This window comes from Schistocerca nitens, chromosome 4 (genome assembly GCF_023898315.1).
Source record: "Schistocerca nitens isolate TAMUIC-IGC-003100 chromosome 4, iqSchNite1.1, whole genome shotgun sequence".
NCBI lineage: Eukaryota > Metazoa > Arthropoda > Insecta > Orthoptera > Acrididae > Schistocerca > Schistocerca nitens.
Window position 1 is genome coordinate 516,185,518 of NC_064617.1, and position 21,890 is coordinate 516,207,407.

General features: G+C 40.3%; 1 protein-coding gene across 2 annotated transcripts in view; it reads right to left on the bottom strand.

Annotated features, from left to right (window-relative positions):
• The window catches only part of LOC126251918 (N-acetylneuraminate 9-O-acetyltransferase), a 270,156-nt gene that overhangs the window by 192,115 nt on the left and 56,151 nt on the right, over positions 1 to 21,890 (bottom strand). For both annotated transcript variants that reach the window (XR_007545805.1, XM_049952650.1), the window contains exon 3: positions 281 to 542. Coding sequence is in view for 1 of the 2 variants with exons in the window: in XM_049952650.1 (XP_049808607.1) it covers positions 281 to 542 (262 nt within the window). In the remaining variant the exon portion in view is untranslated. The remainder of the gene's footprint in view (positions 1 to 280; positions 543 to 21,890) is intronic.

The following is a 21,890-nucleotide window of genomic DNA, read 5'->3' on the forward strand; positions in this document are numbered from 1 at the left end:
GCTCCAAGCCACAAGTAATATGGTTATTAATAGTAAGAAGTTAGTGAACTTTACAATCACATGAATTTTGACTTCTCTATATAAATTAATTAGCACTAATATAGACAAAAAATTCCACAGTTCATAAAATTTTAACGAGTTGCTTGTAATGAAGTTTCATTAAGTTAGTTCAGCAGGGAAAGCTATCAAAGACAAATACTCTGCTCTTCCACTCATATTTAAAGAGGCAGAACACAGAGCTTTATCTTTAACCATGAAATACTGAAACATAATTACTTACCTTCCACTTGCGAAATTCATCTACCATGATCTGAGAAACAAAAGTGCTCCAAACAAATTCCACCCGCAGCCTTAACTTTGCATCAGTGAAAGCCATATCAGAATGCATTTGTTCAGGATGAAGAGTTGTCCGCGAAGAATCTTGTGGCTCAACTTGTTCCAAGAATGCTAGATACAACTGACGAATTCTAGAATCACCGATAAATACAAAATGGCTATGTTCACCCCAGAATGCTAAATATCTCAAACAACGTCTTGTATCCCTGCAACAGCAAAAGTTACAATGTTAAATATTCAATGTACACAAAAACAAGCACAAACCTACAGTACCTTTGAGACAATCTATGTAATTTTTCAATAAGTTCCATTGTTTTCATTAAGGAAAATAATGTGGCATCTTTTGAAGATTTTATACTTAAGGCCACACAGTAACAAATGCATCATACATAATAGTTCACGGGAACAAAGGAAGTTCAGTATAGAAAGTCACAGTCTATGGAACATTAATAGAAAATTCAGAAACATGAATCACATGTACTCTAGTAGCAGTAGTATTCACACTGACAAATGACACTGAGATTCAACATTAAGGAAATGTTAATACATTTAAATAAACCAAGACAGTAAGCTTGTTGTATGTTGTGACTGTCAAGCTTCATAGTTGTGAAGTTGTTTTAATGTGAGACAACTATCTCTTTGATAGCAGCAAAATATTACACATCCATAACAATGTGGCAGTGTTTGGAATGCAGCTGCTAAGGAATGGCCTTTGCCATTAGTGATAGTCTTCAGTTGTCAACAGACGGCAAGAGATTTTATTAAAAATCATTTAGTTTTCAAATAGCTCTTAAGATTTTAAGAGGTCGGTGGCCTATAGTTGTTTGCAGGAAGTACACAAATATTTGGGAGAGGAATTTTCTGTACTCATTTGAAAGGAACAGTTAATAACCTGCCAAATGACTCCTGATGTCTCTCATGGCGGTTAAAAAATATCAGTATGACTTGGTTTTCATAGATCAAAGGGAGTAGTCTCAGAACTAATTTCTTTTCCTCAGAGAATACCATTACTATCCAGGAAAGCTTATATTTATTATTATTATTATTATTTTCGATTATTCCCATTTAAGAGAGCGTTTGAACTTGAATTCCTTTATGATGATTGTTTATGTTTTTTCTGAGCCCAAATTTTCTTCATGTGTTCACTGTGTGGTTTCTTTCGCTCCGCTGTCCATTTGCATCCTGGTCTCTTCTGGGTTGTGGTGTCAAATTTATGTTTTTTGATGATGGTGTTCCTGAATTCAGTTCTATTTTCTGCATCGTTTACTGTTATGTGTGCTTGCCTGAGGTCCTCTTCAACTTCTTTTATCCATTTTGTTTTTCCCCTGCCTGAGTTGATGACTTTAAGAATTCGCTTTGAAATTCTGTTTTCATTCATCCTGTGGATATGTCCGTAGAACTGCATTCTTCTTTTCCTTATTGTATCCGTAATCTTGTCTGTGGATTTATATAATTCTGATGTTGGTCTCTTCTTCCAGATTCCTTGCTCTTGTATAGGGCCAAAAATTTTCCTGAGAATTTTCCTTTCTTGTTTCTCTATTTCTTTGATTTTAGTTTGCCCACCTATTTGTGTTGTTTCAGAAGCATACAGTGCCTCCAGAAGTACGACAGTGTTGTAGTGCCTCAATTTTGTGTTAATGGATATGGACTTTTTGTTATAATACACTCCTGGAAATGGAAAAAAGAACACATTGACACCGGTGTGTCAGACCCACCATACTTTCTCCGGACACTGCGAGAGGGCTGTACAAGCAATGACCACGCGCACGGCACAGCGGACACACCAGGAACCGCGGTGTTGGCCGTCGAATGGCGCTAGCTGCGCAGCATTTGTTCACCGCCGCCGTCAGTGTCAGCCAGTTTGCCGTGGCATACAGAGCTCCATCGCAGTCTTTAACACTGGTAGCATGCCGCGACAGCGTGGACGTGAACCGTATGTGCAGTTGACGGACTTTGAGCGAGGGCATATAGTGGGCATGCGGGAGGCCGGGTGGACGTACCGCCGAATTGCTCAACACGTGGGGCGTGAGGTCTCCACAGTACATCGATGTTGTCGCCAGTGGTCGGCGGAAGGTGCACGTGCCCGTCGACCTGGGACCGGACCGCAGCGACGCACGGATGCACGCCAAGACCGTAGGATCTTACGCAGTGCCGTAGGGGACCGCACCGCCACTTCCCAGCAAATTAGGGACACTGTTGCTCCTGGGGTATCGGCAAGGACCATTCGCAACCGTCTCCATGAAGCTGGGCTACGGTCCCGCACACCGTTAGGCCGTCTTCCGCTCACGCCCCAACATCGTGCAGCTCGCCTCCAGTGGTGTCGCGACAGGCGTGAATGGAGGGACAAATGGAGACGTGTCGTCTTCAGCGATGAGAGTCGCTTCTGCCTTGGTGCCAATGATGGTCGTATGCGTGTTTGGCGCCGTGCAGGTGAGCGCCACAATCAGGAATGCATACGACCGAGGCACACAGGGCCAACACCCGGCATCATGGTGTGGGGAGCGATCTCCTACACTGGCCGTACACCACTGGTGATCGTCGAGGGGACACTGAATAGTGCACGGTACATCCAAACCGTCATCGAACCCATCGTTCTACCATTCCTAGACCGGCAAGGGAACTTGCTGTTCCAACAGGACAATGCACGTCCGCATGTATCCCGTGCCACCCAACGTGCTCTAGAAGGTGTAAGTCAACTACCCTGGCCAGCAAGATCTCCGGATCTGTCCCCCATTGAGCATGTTTGGGACTGGATGAAGAGTCGTCTCACGCGGTCTGCACGTCCAGCACGAACGCTGGTCCAACTGAGGCGCCAGGTGGAAATGTCATGGCAAGCCATTCCACAGGACTACATCCAGCATCTCTACGATCGTCTCCATGGGAGAATAGCAGCCTGCATTGCTGCGAAAGGTGGATATACACTGTACTAGTGCCGACATTGTGCATGCTCTGTTGCCTGTGTCTATGTGCCTGTGGTTCTGTCAGTGTGATCATGTGATGTATCTGACCCCAGGAATGTGTCAATAAAGTTTCCCCTTCCTGGGACAATGAATTCACGGTGTTCTTATTTCAATTTCCAGGAGTGTAGTTCCACGTGAGTTTATATGCTTTCTGTAGTTTTTTTATTCTTTCCTCATTGGCCTTTAGGTTGATCCCTGATGGCTGGATGATTTCTCCCAGGTACTTAAAATGTGGTACTTGTACAATTTTCCCATGGGTTGTCACAATAGGCAATTTGTCTTGTGGCACTCTTTCTATGTACTGGGTTTTCTCATATGAGATTTGCAGGCCAGTTCTTTGTGCAATTTTGTGTAACTTCTCTATAGTGTTAGTGGCTTCTTTTCTATTATTTGTGAGGATTGCAAGGTCATCTGCAAAAGCTAAACACTTCACATTGAATCTATTATCTTTTCTAATGCCAATTTGGATTCCTTTGACTTCTTTTACGCATGTCCTGATAATTTTTTCAAGAATGATATTAAAGAGTAATGGTGAAAGTCCGTCACCCTGTCGCACTCCAGTTTCGATTTCAAATGGTTCCGAGATATCCCCCATAAATTTAACCTTATTATTATTATTATTATCATGCTTGCACATTGCATTATAAAATTATATCCAGTTACTAAGGGAAAAGATATAAAAAGAGATTTCTTTATTTTAGATCCCAAAATTCTGCTTCCTGAGTGACTTTTTCAGAGCTTTTAGGAGATAATACTCTATACAAATTCTGTAGAGTTTCCTGCAATCAGAAAAGAGCTTCATTTACGTATCATCACCCCTCAAGTGATTTATCCACAATTGCTTCACTTAGGTACTTGACCTTATCAATGACTTACACATATGATAAGATGTCAACATATCCAAGAACTGAGAACATAGATCTTGTCTTGCTTGGCAAAAATGAACACACGCCTGAGAACCCTGACGTGTGAACCTCAAGAACCAAGAATTCCAAGGAGGGAGAATTGAGAATCCTGATGAATGAGAAGGAAGGTTGGTTCTTGGGAACTGGAAACTGTGGTTAGTTCTTGGGAACTTCACAGTTCTCAGATTGTCCATCACTACAGTAGAGGTCCAGCTGCTATGGTAGAGCAATCAGCAGCTCCAGGGAGGAAGGGGGTAGGAGGGGTGCTTTAGTTCATGTGTTTCTATGAATAAGTGAATATAATCTGTGTAATTATCTATGTCAAGTACTGTTTATTAACTTTTTTCTACGTGCTGGTGTGTCATATCAGCTGAATCTGTAGCACAGCAGTACCAACAAGCAGTGTAGCAGCAGCACTTAGATTGTATCTAGTAACAGGGTGCATTAGTTTTGAAGATGAAAGTAAGGTACTATGGATGTTGTGTACGGGTGAAGAGAGTATTTTCTGATGTCCAGTTACACTTTGCAGTTGCAATGGTGAACAGTGTTCACACTGTTGTCTTGATTTGTGACCGTGTTGAGGCAACTGCGCCATAAGCCGTGGCATCTATGATGTCTATTGTCTCCCATAAAATCTCTGATGTTGCAAAGTCTTCTGATAAGCTTGATCTAGCCAGCCCACATTCATCAGAGTGAGAATGGTGAATAGTAACAGGGCCGTGCATCTCTGGTTAGATCCTCTGGTTTGGAAATGTGAGGAAGACTCAAACCAGGTAATCAGGCAATTCTGTGATATGAAACTTCCTGGCAAATTAAAACTGTGTGCCCGACCGAGACTCGAACTCGGGACCTTTGCCTTTCGCGGGCAAGTGCTGGCAGAAGTAAAGCTGTGAGTACTGGGTGTGAGTCGTGCTTCGGTAGCTCAGATGGTAGAGCACTTGCCCGCGAAAGGCAAAGGTCCCGAGTTCGAGTCTCGGTTGGGCACACAGTTTTAATCTGCCAGGAAGTTTCATATCAGCGCCCACTCCGCTGCAGAGTGAAAATCTCATTCTGGAATTCTGTGATAATCCTGGACGCAGATTTTTCAAACTCTGTTACTGGGTGGAGGACTGTGCAACCCTTTTTAAGAGATCTGACATGCAATACACACAGGAGGTGACTACCAAAGTAGCCAGGTACGTGTGGTAGGCACATTTGGTTTTGAGATAGAGAAATTATTTTACAGGCTTAAATGTTCTCATTTCAGAGAGTGAAAATAGCAGACCTCATAAATGCAGATAGAAGTACTCATGGCAGACCAGATAAACAGAATGCGCACATATTAAAATTGCAAGAACAACCATGAAAATGTTCTAAACTTATCTTCTTTGTAAATGGTAATAATGCTCACACAATACTAGAGACAGAATGCTAGCAGAAACCAGATGTTAATAGTAATGAAATCCTACATACTGACTTGAATATATGAGGGTGGTTTAAAAGTTCTTGGGGGGGGGGGGGGGGGGGGTACTTACTTCGCTGAATTTTTTTTTATTTTTCAAAGTAGTCTCCGTGTAGAGTAATATACTGGATCCAACGATTTTACAGTGCCTTTACCCCATCTCTAAAATGAATTTCCTCAATGCCTGCAAAACAGTTGTCAACTCCAGCTATCGATTCTTCGTTTGAAGTGAATCTTCGTCCACCAAGAAAAATTTTCAGTTTTGGGAAGAGATGGAAGTCTTACGGAGCCATATCAGGTGGATAAGGTGGGTGCGTCAACAATTCATACCTTAGTTCGTGTAATTTTGCGATGGCAACAGCACGGACATGCATCAATGGTTGTGGCATCCATCTTGCGGATAGTTTTTCATTTCTAATTCTTCAGTTACAATGTGAAATACCCTTTCAGATGACATCTGGCAAGCGTGAGCACTTTCACGCACTTTCAATGTGCGATCCTCCATGACCATTTTGTGCACTTTTGCAATGATTTCTGGAGTAGTGACACATTTTGGCTGACCACTACAAGGATCATCATCTAAGCTCTCCCGACCAAATTTAAATTCATTTGTCCACTTGGCAACAGTTGAATATGAAGGAGCAGAGACTCCCAGTGTATTCTGGAAACTGGCATTAATTTTTTTCATCTTTGCAAATCACTACGCGAGAACAACAACATAGCCATGTCACTGCCACAGCTCTCTTCCAAGAGCACTGAAGTGGCACTTGTTTGCAGACAACAGTCCAATGAATATCACATGAACAACTCGTTGCGCTAGCACTGACCTCTCGTGGTGATTCCGAGAACTTTTCAAACCACACCTGTACATTGCAAAGATAGGTTGGACACTGATGTTGGCTGAGTTTCTATGGCCACAAATAATACAATAACATCAGGTGCAGGTTTTAAGATTTTGAATGGGAAATAAACCAGATGAGGATAAGTGTTGTAGATGGTTCAAACCCATTAATCAGATGCTTTTCTAAACCATTTGCCTCAGGAGCATTTCAGGAAAAATCTTGAGAAGGTAGCGTGTAAATTTCCTGCTCATGTTGTAAGTATTAGGGAGTGATTTCAAATCACTGGCAATGGAATTGTGATTTGTGTGGACAGTAAGCACAGAGAATAATGCAAAACTGTTCTAAAAATCTTATCCTAAAATTACCCTGTAAAATAAAGCCAAAGTTTCATTTAAAAAAGCTGAACATGGCTTAAATTAGTGTAAGGAGAGGCATTTATGAAGAGTTAAATGAAGTGACTAGTAAAATTCTATCTACCAATCTAACAGTAATCTGACAAAAACCCCTAAGAAATTATGGTCTAATGTCAAACGAGTGAACAGATCCAAGTCATCTGTTCAGACACTTAGGGTCCATAATAGCAATGATACAGAAGAGGACAGAAAGAAGGCCAAAATACTGACTTTTCCAAAAAAAATTTCGCCAAGGAAGACTGAATTACAGCTCCTCATTTGCACTGTTGCACAAACACCAGAATCAGAAATCACTAAATAGATAGATTGATAGAAAATTGCTTAAAATCATCCAAAAGAGGAAAGGCAACTGGACCTGATTGGATATGTATGTGATTCTACATAATGTATGCAAAAGAACTTGCTCCTCTTCTAGTAACAGTCTACCTTTGGTAGCTGGAAGGAAAAGACCCAGAATGCAGTAGGTACCAACGCCCAGATTGATGCCTTGTTCAGTGAATTCCAGAAGGTGTGTTACAGTTCTGCGGTTGGAACTTGGTAAAATTATGTTTGACTATCAGTGCTACCCAATCGAAGCTCTTTACTAATTGTTGTTAAATCTAAAAGGAACAGATATGACATCTGCTCAGTACCAGTTTCAGTAACTTGAATGCTAAAGTACATTGCTATTTATTCGGCTTGTGAAGGCAACATATTAACAGAACGACCACATACTATAGGTCCTGCACATGTCTTAACACTGACAGCACAGCACTTAAAGTAACTGTAGTAGCATCCAAGTGTAACCCCACTACCGCACCCTTACTGATACATGCTGCAATTATCCTTTCTAGAACAAAGACGTGAACAGGGAAGGGGTTGGATAGCCACTGGAATAATGTTTCTGAGATTATGAGGAAAATAGTTTTTAACTAGTGAGGCAAATAGTTCTCTGATCAATAGCAATACACTTATAAGGGAAATAGGCAAATAAAGTCATGTTCATTACGTAAGCCGCAAGAGTACATGAATTCAATTTAACTTGGACAACCACTTTACCACTCATGCCTTTAAGTGATGTGTAATTTCACAATTTAATACAAACAATTTCTTAGTGCAAAATTGTTGAGGCTTTTGTGGCCACTTGTTGACAAACTGCCTATTGGCTTCTGTCTCGGGTTCTTCGGCCGACGTTCATCTAATGATTTTTCTGACGTTTCGCCAGCACGAGTGGCTGGCATTGTCAAAGCTTCACCCTCCATTGCTGGTGGTGAACTGGAGCCGAGCTCGCAGGCGCAGACTATATGTACCTGGCGCGCCAACGTCCGAGGGCTTCTCCGCGGTCATTTCCCGTGCGGTTCTCCTCTTGCTACCTGCGACGGTCGTTCGCTGCAGTACGGGAAGCCAGGATCCGTTTACCTTAAGGCTCTCCTCTTTCTTGTTCAAACTGTTCGCGTGTTTTTGTATTTCTACAGCTTCTCTGAACAAGCGCGTGTGATAGTGCTTCTCTACAGCCAGAACTTCCGTGTCGGCGAATTTTATTACGTGGTCGGTCTCATTCAGTGCGTGCTCTGCCATGGCCAATTTCTCCACCTGCCCCAACCTGCAATGTCGCTTACGCTCTCTGATCCTGGTGTTAATGGATCGTCCAGTCATTCTGACATAAACTTTTCCGCATATGCATGGTATGCGGTATATTCCCGACATTGCAAGTGGGTCTCTTTTCTCCTTCGCCGATCTAAGACACTCTTTGATCTTCCTTGATGTTGTTTCGTTATTTACGAAAGTGCCACTCAGTGACACTCTGGAGCACATCGGTTCCATTTTCCCGCTAGACATCAGAAAGCTCTTCCATGCATGTCTCACCACGAGCTATTTCACGTGGAATGGCGATTTCTACGAACAGCTGGAAGGCATCACCATGGGTAGTCCTCTCAGTCCAGTGGTGGCCAACTTCTTCATGGAACAATTCGAAGCACGGGCACTGGACTCGGCGACTTGCAAACCTAAGGTGTGGTACAGGTACGTCGATGATACTTTCGTGGTGTGGAGCCATGGTGAAGAACAGCTCGGTAACTTCCTAAGACACTTGAACAGCCTCCATGCCAACATAACATTTACCATGGAAGTAGAAAAGGACAAGAAACTGCCATTTCTAGATGTGCTGGTCACAAGGGACGGCGAAAACCTGGGACACGGCGTGTATCGAAAACCGACTCACACGGACTGATACCTGCACAAACTGTCAAACCACCACCCGAGCCAGAAAAGAGGCACGATTAGTACGCTCGTAATGAGAGCAGGACGAATATGTGAGCCGCAACACCTCAAACAAGAAATGCAACACCTGGAAACTGTCCTGAGGAGCAATGGGTACTCCACAAATTATATTAGAAGTGTAACAGAGCCAAACACATGGCGAAGTAAGGAACCAGAAAAAGAAATGTCGGGTACGGCCTTTCTGCCATACATTCCCAGGGCGACGGACAGAATCGGCCGTATATTGCGCAAGCATGGCGTAAAGACGATTTTCAAACCGACAAGGAAGATCAAAGAGTGTCTTAGTTCGGCGAAGGAGAAAAGAGACCCACTTGCAATGTCGGGCATATGCTGCATACCATGCACATGCAGAAAAGTTTATGTCGGAATGACTGGACGATCCATTAACACCAGGATCAAAGAGCATAAGCAACATTGCAGGTTGGGGCAGGTGGAGAAATTGGCCGTGGCAGAGCACGCACTGAATGAGACCGACCACGTAATAAAATTCGCCGACACGGAAGTTCTGGCTGTAGAGAAGCATTATCACACGCGCTTGTTCAGAGAAGCTGTAGAAATACAAAAACACGAGAACAGTTTGAACAAGAAAGAGGAAAGCCTTAAGGTAAACAGATCCTGGCTTCCCGTGCTGCAGCGAACGACCGTCGCAGGTAGCAAGAGGAGAACCGCACCGGAAATGACCGTGGAGAAGCCCTCGGACGTTGGCGCGCCAGGTACATATAGTCTGCGCCCGCGAGCTCGGCTCCAGTTCACCACCGGCAATGGAGGGTGAAGCTTTGACAATGCCAGCCACTCGTGCTGGCGAAACGTCAGAAAAATCATTAGATGAACGTCGGCCGAAGAACCCGAGACAGAAGCCAATAGGCAGTTTGTCAATTTCTTAGTAAAATGACTGTTTGACAATGTGTGATTTATGTAGGAATCAAAGATGTTATAATCCTGCACAGAGATATGAACATCTCTGATTTATATATAATTTTTGTTGTTATATGGAATGTTAATTCTTCTGACTATTGTTCTCATCAAGATTACCTTGAAACTACTACAGCCCTATAGATATACTGTACCGAATCAGAAGAGATAAAAGAGCTCATCTCATCTGACTGATAAGTGAGACTCTAAATTAATTATTCTTCTACAATTACAGTCTCATAAATATCTAAGAGAGTTCCAGGTATCTACATTGACGTGCATTTGAAGCAACGGTGGAGATGTGGTGACTGAACCTGCAATCACACGGCGATTCTTCACAGACTCAAGAACTTGCAGTTAAATAGTGTTAACAGTGTTTTACCAAGATTTCTTCGCTAGAAGTTTAGCTAACATTACATCAGTTGAAAACAACAGTACAAACCAAAATCTCATCCAAATAATATTCCAACACAACATAAAACACCACAACAAATAAAATAACAGATGGCAGCCTATTCGTGTCTTTACATGGTGGCAGTCAATCATGTATATACAAGAAACATGATTATAGTATTCACATGGGTGTAAAATTATAAGTTAGCCAGAATATGGCCACATTTGTAATTCTTTAACTTAATATAATTATGAAGTGAACTTGAATCCCTGAAAAAGAAAACTCTAAATGTAACTGCCACACAGAACATTTCATCATTCCTGCAAAATGGAATGTGGACTTGAGCTTGAGCTACAAGCTTTTGGACTTGATAACATTTTGGAAATTCAAACTTCATTATGCAACTGACAAGTCATCAGCATGTGTGAAAGCTAAGCACCTAGGAAAGAAACATACAAATACAATTCTACGTGCACACTAACTTAGCCATGTTGCAGCAGCTGTGTCATGACTAAAGAAAGCTAACTACTGTCATTCGGTATATTCGCATAGTGAAAAATGTACTCATACCAGACAAAGTCACTCCCTGACTGACATGTAACTGGCATTTATAAACACATATACACAGATCTAAAACTTGCGTTGTTTGAAAAATTTTGTGTACTGTCCAAACTTCATTAGAAGATATGAAAGTTCATTACTTACACCGAGGCTAGTATTTTGTGTAATGATGCTTGCCATGTTTGAATGTTGTGTATGTGGCTCATCGAATGCTGATGGAATGTGCGCCAAAGCATTAGCACCCGTTTCTTCTCCAAGATGTACAATTGTGTTCAAAAAGTTCTGAGACTTATTTTATTTCTGGCATATAAGCAACATCACTGCAGTGACTACGGCAACAGCTTGAGCTAACAAATGTAAACAATGGATGTCCACTTCACCAGTCACTTGTGGGTAGGTAATGTTAAACAGTGGATGTTTAGTCATAGAGTGTCATTTCTGAAGAAGAGAAAAGTGTCTGAAAAATTTGTCCTGCCCACCTTGACACCCGAAGGAAAACAACAATGCACTGACACCTGCCGCAACTTGGTCGAAAGGCTAAATGCAGACCATTTTTTCTGCAAAAATTCATCAGATGTGACGAAACTTGGCATGATCAATACCAATCTACCACAAAATTGCAAAGTGCAGAGATTCACATGTAGGGTCAACATTTTTGATGCCACAACTGACATTCAAGTCCGAGTTGAACAGCATCCCAAAGAAGGACTTTCCTGAAAGTTTCATGTGATGATATGAAGGTTCTGTACATTGTACTCAAGTTGGGGGAGATAATGTACATCATCTGAACAATTAAAGCCATCAACTTCATTCTTCACCATTGTTTATTAATCTAGTCACAAAATTATTTGGACTGGTGGGGTATGCCTCTTTGTGGTTACATACACATGCCAATATCAAATTTATTAACTAATGATTTGATATTGACTGTTAACGTGTATTCACCCTACTGAGGTCACTTCCCACATTTCTTGCTTTATTTTGGAATTAAATAAATGCTTGTTAATTTGAAGAGTTAGTTAATCCAGTGTACTATTTCTTGCCGTCATCAATACCTCAACATCTTGTTCTGTAGATCTCTACAGGGGATTTCCCTATGCCCAAGCTATCACTATCATCTCTCTCATCCTATGGTGGGCCTACATGTGCCACGAAGGATCTAGAACATTTGGGAAAGTACATGATTACCCTGCACACCACATACTCAAACATCTTAAAGACAATTGTGCTCATGATAGATTTTCCACCTTTTAGTGGCCTACATCTTCTCTAAGTAAAGTTTGGTGCATACCTGGATCTGACAAATTTCGGTGCTATACCTAAATCTCTCAGTGGAAATTTAAGAAACCCGTGTGGGGTTTGCTAGTCCCCCATCGGGCACCTCCCCAGGTGGCGGATAGGGGAATGCTCTCTAGATAAAATAAAATACCCGGGGTGGACCAAAACTACCACGGGCAGGAGAGGCTCGCTCAGCTGCGGTGAAGGCAACCCTCCTAGGGGGAGAGTACCCCAAAATCAAGACTCCTGGTCCTCCAGGTTGGGGGGGTTGTGCAGAGGGCTACCAACCCACTCGTGTGGGGGAAAAAAAAACGAAACGGTCAGGATACTCAACGCCAGCCTCGGAAACAGGACAGGATTCACTGGAACAAAAACTGGCAAAGCTACAAGGATTTCTCTTTTGGATCATGGAATATTAGAAGCCTGTATCATCCTGGAACCGCCCAAATACTAGCAAACGAATTAAGAAAATATAGAGTGCAACTGGTAGCTCTCTAAGAAGTAAGATGGCAGGGAACAGGTTCACTGAAAATAGCAGATGGGACAATAATGTATGGAGACTGCGGTCAGCACCATGAATTTGGAACCGGTTTCTACATTCATAAATCAATAGATGACTCAGTAAGGGAGTTCAAACATGTTAATAACCGTATATCATACATAACTATTCAGACGTAGTGGTTAGACATTACATTTCTAAATGCGCACGCACCCACAGAAGATAAGGATGATAATACGAAATAAGAATTCTATGAGCCAACTGGAACAAACATACAACTTATTAAGTAGGCACAATGTGAAAATAGTGTTAGGAGATTTTAATGCCACAGTAGGAAAGGAAGAAATCTACAAGCCAACCATCGGAAATTTTAGAGAATGGGGTTCGACTTATAAACTTTGCAATGACAAATGGCCTCATGATAAGCAGCACAAAATTTCAACATAAACACATCCATTTAGGAACATGGATATCACCGGATGGAAAGGTAGTCAATCAAATAGATCATGTAGCTATCGAGAAACGATTCCAAAACAGCATTAAAGATGTCAGAACCTTTAGGGGAGCGGATTGTGACACAGACCACATGTTAATAATATCAAAAATGAAAGTGAAACTCAAAAGGAAAGTAAATAGAAATAGAGAAGAAATTACAAGATATAACATAGGAAACCTGACGAAAGTAGATATAAAAGAAAATTTTACAAAAGAAATTAAAAGCAACCTAACAAAACCGAGACTGACTAATGCAGAAACCAAGGATGTCGAAAGCAGATGGAGACACCTGAAGGGCTGTATTCAAGAAGCAGCTTCCAAAATCATAGGTGAAAGAAAACGACCTAATAAAATTTAGTTTAACACAAAGTATCAAGAAAAAGTGCTGGAAAGGAGAAATGCGAGGAATGCATGGATTAAAGAAAGGGACAATGTGACATTGATGGAAAGATACTATAAACTCCGCCAAGAAATGCAAAGAACCCTAAGACAAGAGAAAAGGGAATACTATAACAATATGATAAGAGAAGCAGAGGATGATTTCCGACATCACAGGACAAAGCAGATGTATCAAAATACAAAAAAATCCTTTGGTAAATTCAATAAAAGGGAACAGTTTATAAAGGATCAGTATGGGAAAATATTTACCAACAAAATTGACACACAAAACAGATGGAAGACATACTTTTCACAACTTCTCAACTGCAATGACCCACACTCTTACTTTAAATTGGAAGAACCTGATACAACTGATACAGCTGATACAGTTACTATCCCATCAGTAAACGAAATACAGCAAGCAATAAAGAAATTAAAGAATAACAAGGGTTGTGGCGAGGACAAGATATATGTTGAGTTATTAAAGAATGGAGGCCCACAACTGGAATTAGAAATAAAGGCGTTAATAGAAACAATTTGGGAGACGGAAACCATTCCAGCAGATTGGAAAACTGCAATTGTGTGCCCCATATTTAAGAAGAATGATCCACTAGTTTGTGATAACTACAGAGGAATTGCCTTACGGGATATCACTTACAAAATCTTATCAAGCTGCCTATTAAACATGCTGATACCAGTAACAGAAGAACTTATTGGGGACTACCAATGCGGTTTCCGCAGAAACAGATCCACATTAGATCATTTATTCACCCTAAGACAAGTAACTAAGAAGGCGTGGGAATTCAGTGTAGTTGTCCACATATTATTCGTAGATTTTAAAAAGCCCTATGATAGCATACACCGACATACACTCCTAAATATAATGAAGAAAGTTAAAATACCATCAAAATTAATCAGATTAGTTAAAATGTGCATCGATGAAACTTTATGTCGCATAAAGACACCGGTAGGAGAAACTGAAGATTTTAAGGTGTACAGTGGACTGAGACAAGGGGATGCCATTTCACCTATTTTATTTAACCTAATCACAGAGAAGAATGATAGAGAATTTTCTAAAACCAGTCCACAAGGGATCCAGCTACAGGATGTGAACATTACAAGACTTGCCTATGCAGATGATGTAGCACTAATAAGTATTCCAAAAGAGAATTAATCAGAATGATGCAAAATTACTACAAAATTGCTGAGAAAACAGGATTACATGTTAATGAAGAAAAGACAGAATACCTGCCCATAAGTAAGAAAACCAGAAAAGATACACCTCTGACTGTAGATGGATTCAATTTCAAGACTGTTGACCGCTTCAAGTACCTAGGAAGTATTTTTAGTAATAACAACAGAACAGATATACAAATAGATGCCCATTTATCAACAGCAAACAAGACACTTTTTAGTTTCATCAAAATTCTAAGAAAAAGATCACTTAGCAGTAACTTCAAAATCCGCTTATATCAATTGACCATTATACCTGTGATGTTATATGGATGTGAAACATTAGTATTTAGAAAGAATGATGAAGAAAAACTGTTAATATTCGAAAGAAAAGTACTATGGAAAATTTTTGGACCTGTATATGACGAAAAGAACATGGAATGGAGAATAAGAAGAAATAAAGAATTAAGAGGGCTGTACAAACATCGTAACATCGTCGAAGTGCTCAAGAGGAGAATGCTGCATTGGGCAGGCCATATAGCAAGAATGACAGATAATAGACTACTTAGAAAGGCATTCAGCAGAACAATACAAGGAACGAGAAGAACAGGGAGACCCAGAATCAAATGGCGGGATAACATTCGGGAGGACACGACTAGGATGAACAGCAGCAGCAACTGGACAAATAGTGCATTGGACAGGCAGAAGTGGAAGAGGCTCATAGAGCAGGCATATGGTCGATAAGGCCCTTGCCATATGTAAAGTAAAGTAAAGTAAGTTAATCTATAGAGCAACACTTTTTGTAACTGGAACACGTCATCTTATGGGAGGCACAAGTCTTTCAGTATTAATTTTAGGTGAAGCCTTTATGAAATCTATTATTAATGTGAACCAAATAAATCAAAATTATTCGAAACAAATTCTAGATGGTGAAAAATATTTTATATAACCAAATTTATGCATAGTTGCTAAGCTGCATTGTCATCTGATGAAGAAAACATAAGTGTATGGAATTTTAGACCAATTATAATTGATTTGAAGAGTTCCTACCCAATAGGACACAGCATATCAATAGAAACAAATACCAGGTGTACCGGTATAAAATGAGCGTTAAGATACAAATGTTTCGATAGGGAATATTTGTTGTGAACGAGCCTTAATTTATTTTTATTTTTATTTTTTTTGTTTGGTTGGCATGATATCTGTCAAAGATATTTAGTATACATCAAGTCATGGAACACTGTGTTAACAATGTCGAATTTTGTACCAGAAAGTGATGATTTGCGGAAAGCATTAATTTTTTGTTTTCATTTCAAAAAAAGTACTGCAGAGTCGCATCGAATGCTTGTCGATGCATATGGTGCTCATGCTCTATCAGAAGCAACATGCAAAACATGGTTTTAACGGTTCAGAAATAATGATTTTGATGTAAGAAATGAAGAACGTGGAACATTACCAAAAAAGTTTGATGACACCAAATTGCAAGCAAAATTGGATGAAGATGATACTTTGAGTCAGAAGGAAATGGCAGCAATGTTAAATGTTGCACAACAAACAATTTATGACGGTTTGAAAGCTATCGAAAAGATCCAAAAGTGTGGAAAATGCGTGCCACGTGAATTGAATGAAAGACAGATGGAAAACCGAAAAACCATTTGTCAAATTTTGCTTCAAAGACATGAAAAAAAATCAATTTTGCATCGAATTGTTACTGGTGATGAAAAATGGATTTATTTTAAGAATCCTGAATGGGAAAAATCATGGGTTAATACGGGACAACCATCAACATCGACTGCAAGACCAGATCGATTCAGCAAGAAGACAATGCTTTGTGTTTGGTGGGATCAGAAAGGTGTGGTGTATCATGAGCTTCTAAAACCCGGTGAAACTGTGAATACTAATCGCTACAGACAACAAATGATCAATTTGAACTATGCATTGATCGAAAAAAGACCAGAATGGGCCAGAAGACATGACAAAGTAATTTTTTTACACGAGAATGCACCTGCACACAAAGTAAAACTGGTTCAGGATACAATCAAAACACTTGGCTGGGAGCTGCTACCCCACCCGACGTATTCACCAGACTTTGCCCCTTCTGATTACCATCTGTTTTCATCAATGGGACACGCATTGGCTGAGGATCACTTCGATTCCTACGAAGAAGTTGAAAATTGGGTGTCTGATTGGTTTGCTTCAAAAGATGAACATTTCTATTGGTGTGGTGTCCACAAATTGCCAGAAAGGTGGTCAAAATGTATAGAAAGCAATGGTCAGTACTTTAAATAAAATGTTTTTACTTTTCATTTCAAAATTAGTGTTTCATTTTCACAAAAAACGCTCATTTCATACCGGTACACCTGGTACATCGTATTCCATACAAATACAAATGGTTGGAAAGAGCTATTATTAGTGGTGATACATACCAAAAGTTATAAAATATTATAAAATAACAATGTAAAGTTACAGATATTGTGTGTGTGTGTGTGTGTGTGTGTGTGTGTGTGTGTGTGTGTGTGTGTAATGGGGAGAGGATTTTTATTTTGTACGTGGTCAGCAAAATGAGATGGCAATTGTAGTGAATTAAGGAAAGGAAATACCTGCTAGGGTGCACAAATACAGTATGTGGTCAAGAATATCAAATGCACCTATTAGTGGACATCAGTATAAGTTGTGTCCACCCTTCATCTTCATGACAAATTGAACTCTGCTGGGGACACTTAATGACCTATGTGAATGTCTGGAAGAATAGCAACTGTTTCTTCCTCAAGAGCCAAAACCAGAGAAGGTAATGATGTTGGACGCTGGGGTCTGGGGTGAAATCAACATTCTGTCTCATCCTAAATGTCTTTCACTGGTTTCCAATTGGAACTCTGGGTGAGCCATTCCATTTCAGTGATGTTACTGTCCACAGACCATTGCCCAAAAGATGGTGCTTTATGGCTGGGTGCCCTTTTATTGTTTGTCAGCCTGGCACCTTTACCAGATAGATCTGACACAGGAAATAGAGAAGATCCACAGAGGAATAGCATCACAGATTATTCTCCACACTGTGAAAATGGACAGATATGATCATCAGACTCCAGTGGTAGACTACAAGAGAGGTGTGCTTTACTGACAAAATTTTGAGAACAGTTTTTCCTAGAAAAGTCAACTAACACACTGTTTTATATGTATTTCCCAAAAAGACCTTGAGAGTAAAATTAGAGAGATCCAAGATCAGACAGAGCCTTGCTTACAATCATTCTTTCTGTGCACAATCTGCAACTAGATCAGGGAAGAGAGAATAGGAGTGACAGGAACATGTTCCACCACGCACCATAAGCTAGCTCTTAGTGTATAGATGTACATCCAAATGTAGACAAAGGTAAAGTCACGAGCGTCGCAGGGAAAGTGTGATACAACTATTCTGTACAGAAGAAATACAGTATTAATGGGATATTGCTCAATTAAGTCATGTCAGGTACGTATCTAGGCATTGTGAAATAACATGAACTGGAATGAAATCACAAGGTCTCTTGTAGGGAAAATAAATTGTGTATTACAGTTTATTGAGAGCATTCTGGGAAATTTTTGTACAATAATAAAGGATTGTACTGAAAGCTTGTCTCATCAATTCTTAATTGTCAGGAATTCCTAAACAGTTCAATTAAAGGAAGACCTCAAAGCAATTCACAGGCATGCTGCTATATTTATTACTGATTTCATCATCGGTGTTATGGAAATGCTCCATGATCTTAGATGTAAATTCTTGGAGGCAAGAAGATGATACTCATGAGGAAGTGAAGGGGGATGTGTGTTTATAGCGATAAAAAGTGCAATAGTATCGAAGGAAATTGATGGAGATGCGAAATGCGAAGTAATTTGAATGAAGGTCACGGTTAAAGCAGGCTCAAACATGGTAATTGGATGTATCTGTAGGCCCCTTGGCTCAACAGCTGTTGTGGCAGAACACTTGAAGGAAAATTTGGAAAATATTTCGAGTAGATTTCCCGACTATGTTATAGTTTTGGATGGAGATTTTAATTTACCAGATATAGACAGGAGGACTCAAACATTTGTAATGGGTGGCAGGGACAAAGAATCCAGTGAAATTTTTTTAAGTGCATTATCTGAAAACTACCTAGAACAGTTAAACAGAGAACTGACTTGTGGCGATAACATATTAGACCTTCTGGTGACAAACAGACCCGAACTATTTGAAACAATTAATGCAGAACAGGGAATCAGCAATCAAAGCGGTTACAGCATCGGTGATTTCAGCCGTAAACAGAAATATTAAAAAAGGTAGGAAGATTTTTCTGTTTAGAAAAAGTGACAAAAAGCAGATTTCAGAGTACTTGACAGCTCAACACAAAAGTTTTATCTCAAGTACAAATAGTGTTGAGGATCAGTGGACAAAGTATGTGCCAAGCAAGATCATAATAGATGGAAAAGAGCCACCGTGGTACAACAACCAAGTTAGAAAACTGCTACAGAAGCAAAGGGAACTTTACAGCAAACATAAACATAGCCAAAGCCTTGCAGACAAACAAAAATTACATGAAGCGAAACGTAGTGTGAGGAGGGCTATGCGAGAGGCATTCAACGAATTAGAAAGTAAAGCTCAATGTACTGACTTGGCAGAAAATCCTAAGAAATTTTGGTCTTATGTCAAAGCGGTAAGTGGACCAAAACAAAATGCCCAGACACACTGTGACCAAAATGGTACTGAAACAGAGGTTTGACAGACTAAAGGCCGAAATACTAAATGTCTTTTTCCAAAGCTGTTTCACAGAGGAAGACTGCACTGTAGTTCCTTCTCTAGATTGTCGCACAGATGACAAAATGGTAGATACTGAAATAGATGACAGAGAGATAGAAAAACAATTAAAATCGCTCAAAAGAGGAAAGGCCGCTGGACCTGATGGGATACCAGTTCGATTTTACACAGACTATGCGAAGGAACTTGCCTCCCCCTTCTTGCAGCAGTGTACCGTAGGACTCTAGAAGAGCGTAGCTTTCCAGAAGATTGAAAAAGGGCACAGGTCATCCCCGTTTTCAAGAAGGGATGCTGAACAGATGTGCAGAACTATAGTCCTATATCTCTAATGCCGATCAGTTGTAGAACTTTGGAACACGTATTATGTTCTAGTATAATGACTTTTCTGAAGACTAGAAATCTACTCTGTAGGAATCAGCATGGGTTTCGAAAAAGACGATCATGTGAAACCCAACTCACGCTATTTGTCCACTGGGCTCAGAGGGCCACAGACACGAGTTGCCAGGTAGATGCCATGTTTCTTGACTTACACAAGGTGTTTGATACAGTTCCCCAGTCATTTAATGAACAAATTAAGAGCATATGGACTATCAGACCAACTATGTGATTGGATTGAAGAGTTCCTAGATAACAGAATGCAGCATGTCATTCTCAATGGAGTGAAGTCTTCCAAAGTAAGAGTGATTTCAGGTGTGCCACAGGGGAATGTCGTAGGACCGTTGCTATTCACAATATATATAAATGACCTTGTGGATAACATCAGAAGTTCACCGATGCTTTTTGCGGATGATGCTGTAGTATATCGAGAGGTTGTAACAATGGAAAATTGTACTGAAATGCAGGAGGATCTGCAACGAATTGATGCATGGTGCAGGGAACGGCAATTGAATCTCAATGTAGACTAGTGTAATGTGCTGCGAATACATAGAAAGAAAGATCCTTTATCATTTAGCTACAATATATCAGGTCAGCAACTGGAAGCAGTTAATTCCATAAATTATCTGGGAGTAGGCATTACGAGTGATTTAAAATGGAATGACCATATAAAATTAATCGTCGGTAAAGCAGATGCCAGGCAGATTCATTGGAAGAATCCTAAGGAAATGCAGTCTGAAAACAAAGGAAGTAGGTTACAGTACACTTGTTCACCCCCTGCTTCAATACTGCTCACTGGTGTGGGATCCGTACCAGATAGGGTTGATAGAAGAGATAGAAATGATCCAACGGAGAGCAGCGCGCTTCGTTACAGGATAATTTAGTAAGCGCGAAAGCATTACGAAGATGATAGATAAACTCCAATGGAAGACTTTGCAGGAGAGACGCTCAGTAGCTTGGTACAGGCTTTTGTTGAAGTTTCAAGAACATACCTTCACCGAGGAGTCAAGCAGTATATTGCTCCCTCCTACATATATCTCACGAAGAGACCATGAGGGTAAAATCAGAGAGATTAGAGCCCACACAGAGGCATACCGACAATCTTTCTTTCCATGAACCATACGAGACTGGAATAGAAGGGAGAACTGATAGAGGTACTCACGGTACCCTCCACCACACACCATCAAGTGGCTTGCAGAGTATGGATGTAGATGTAGATGTAGAAACTTAGAAAGCCAGTGTTAGTGTCAAACCATGAAACATGCCTCAAATTTCATCTTGTGCAAAGACGAAGAAATTAGGGCTTATAAAGATGCACAGGAATGACTATCAATGGTTCAAACTAACATCTGCTATGTATTGGACAGTAGCTTGCAGAGGCATAAATGCACAATTACGCATGTAGCTATCTTTTCACTTACTATGACTTGCTATTCTCAACATAGTGGGATACCACTCACAAAAATGTTTGAAACTTTCAGGCCTTGGCTAGAACAAATTTTAATCACATGTGTGCACTATCATGTAGGCTATCAGTTAAAATTATTTAAAGTGTTGACTGTCAAGATTACACAATGATTCTTGTGGATAATAGGCACAGTCTGAATAATGTTTTCTATCCAATTTTGCACAGGGAGTGATCTTACAGCATTTTTAACTACAGTTCAGGACCACCACTTATTTTGCAGGATCCACTGGATAATTTTGTTAATGGGTACGATAACGTGTTCCATGAACTCTGTAATATATTTATTAGTGCTGAAGGTGTTATATGCTGACACTGGATTAATGAATGTGATATTGCCTCTTTCAAGTTTATTCTTGAAATGCTGTATTACCCTATGAGCAACTTTCACACTGCTTATTTATAAGCCTCTGAGTGATGTTTGAAAATAAAGTTCAGGATC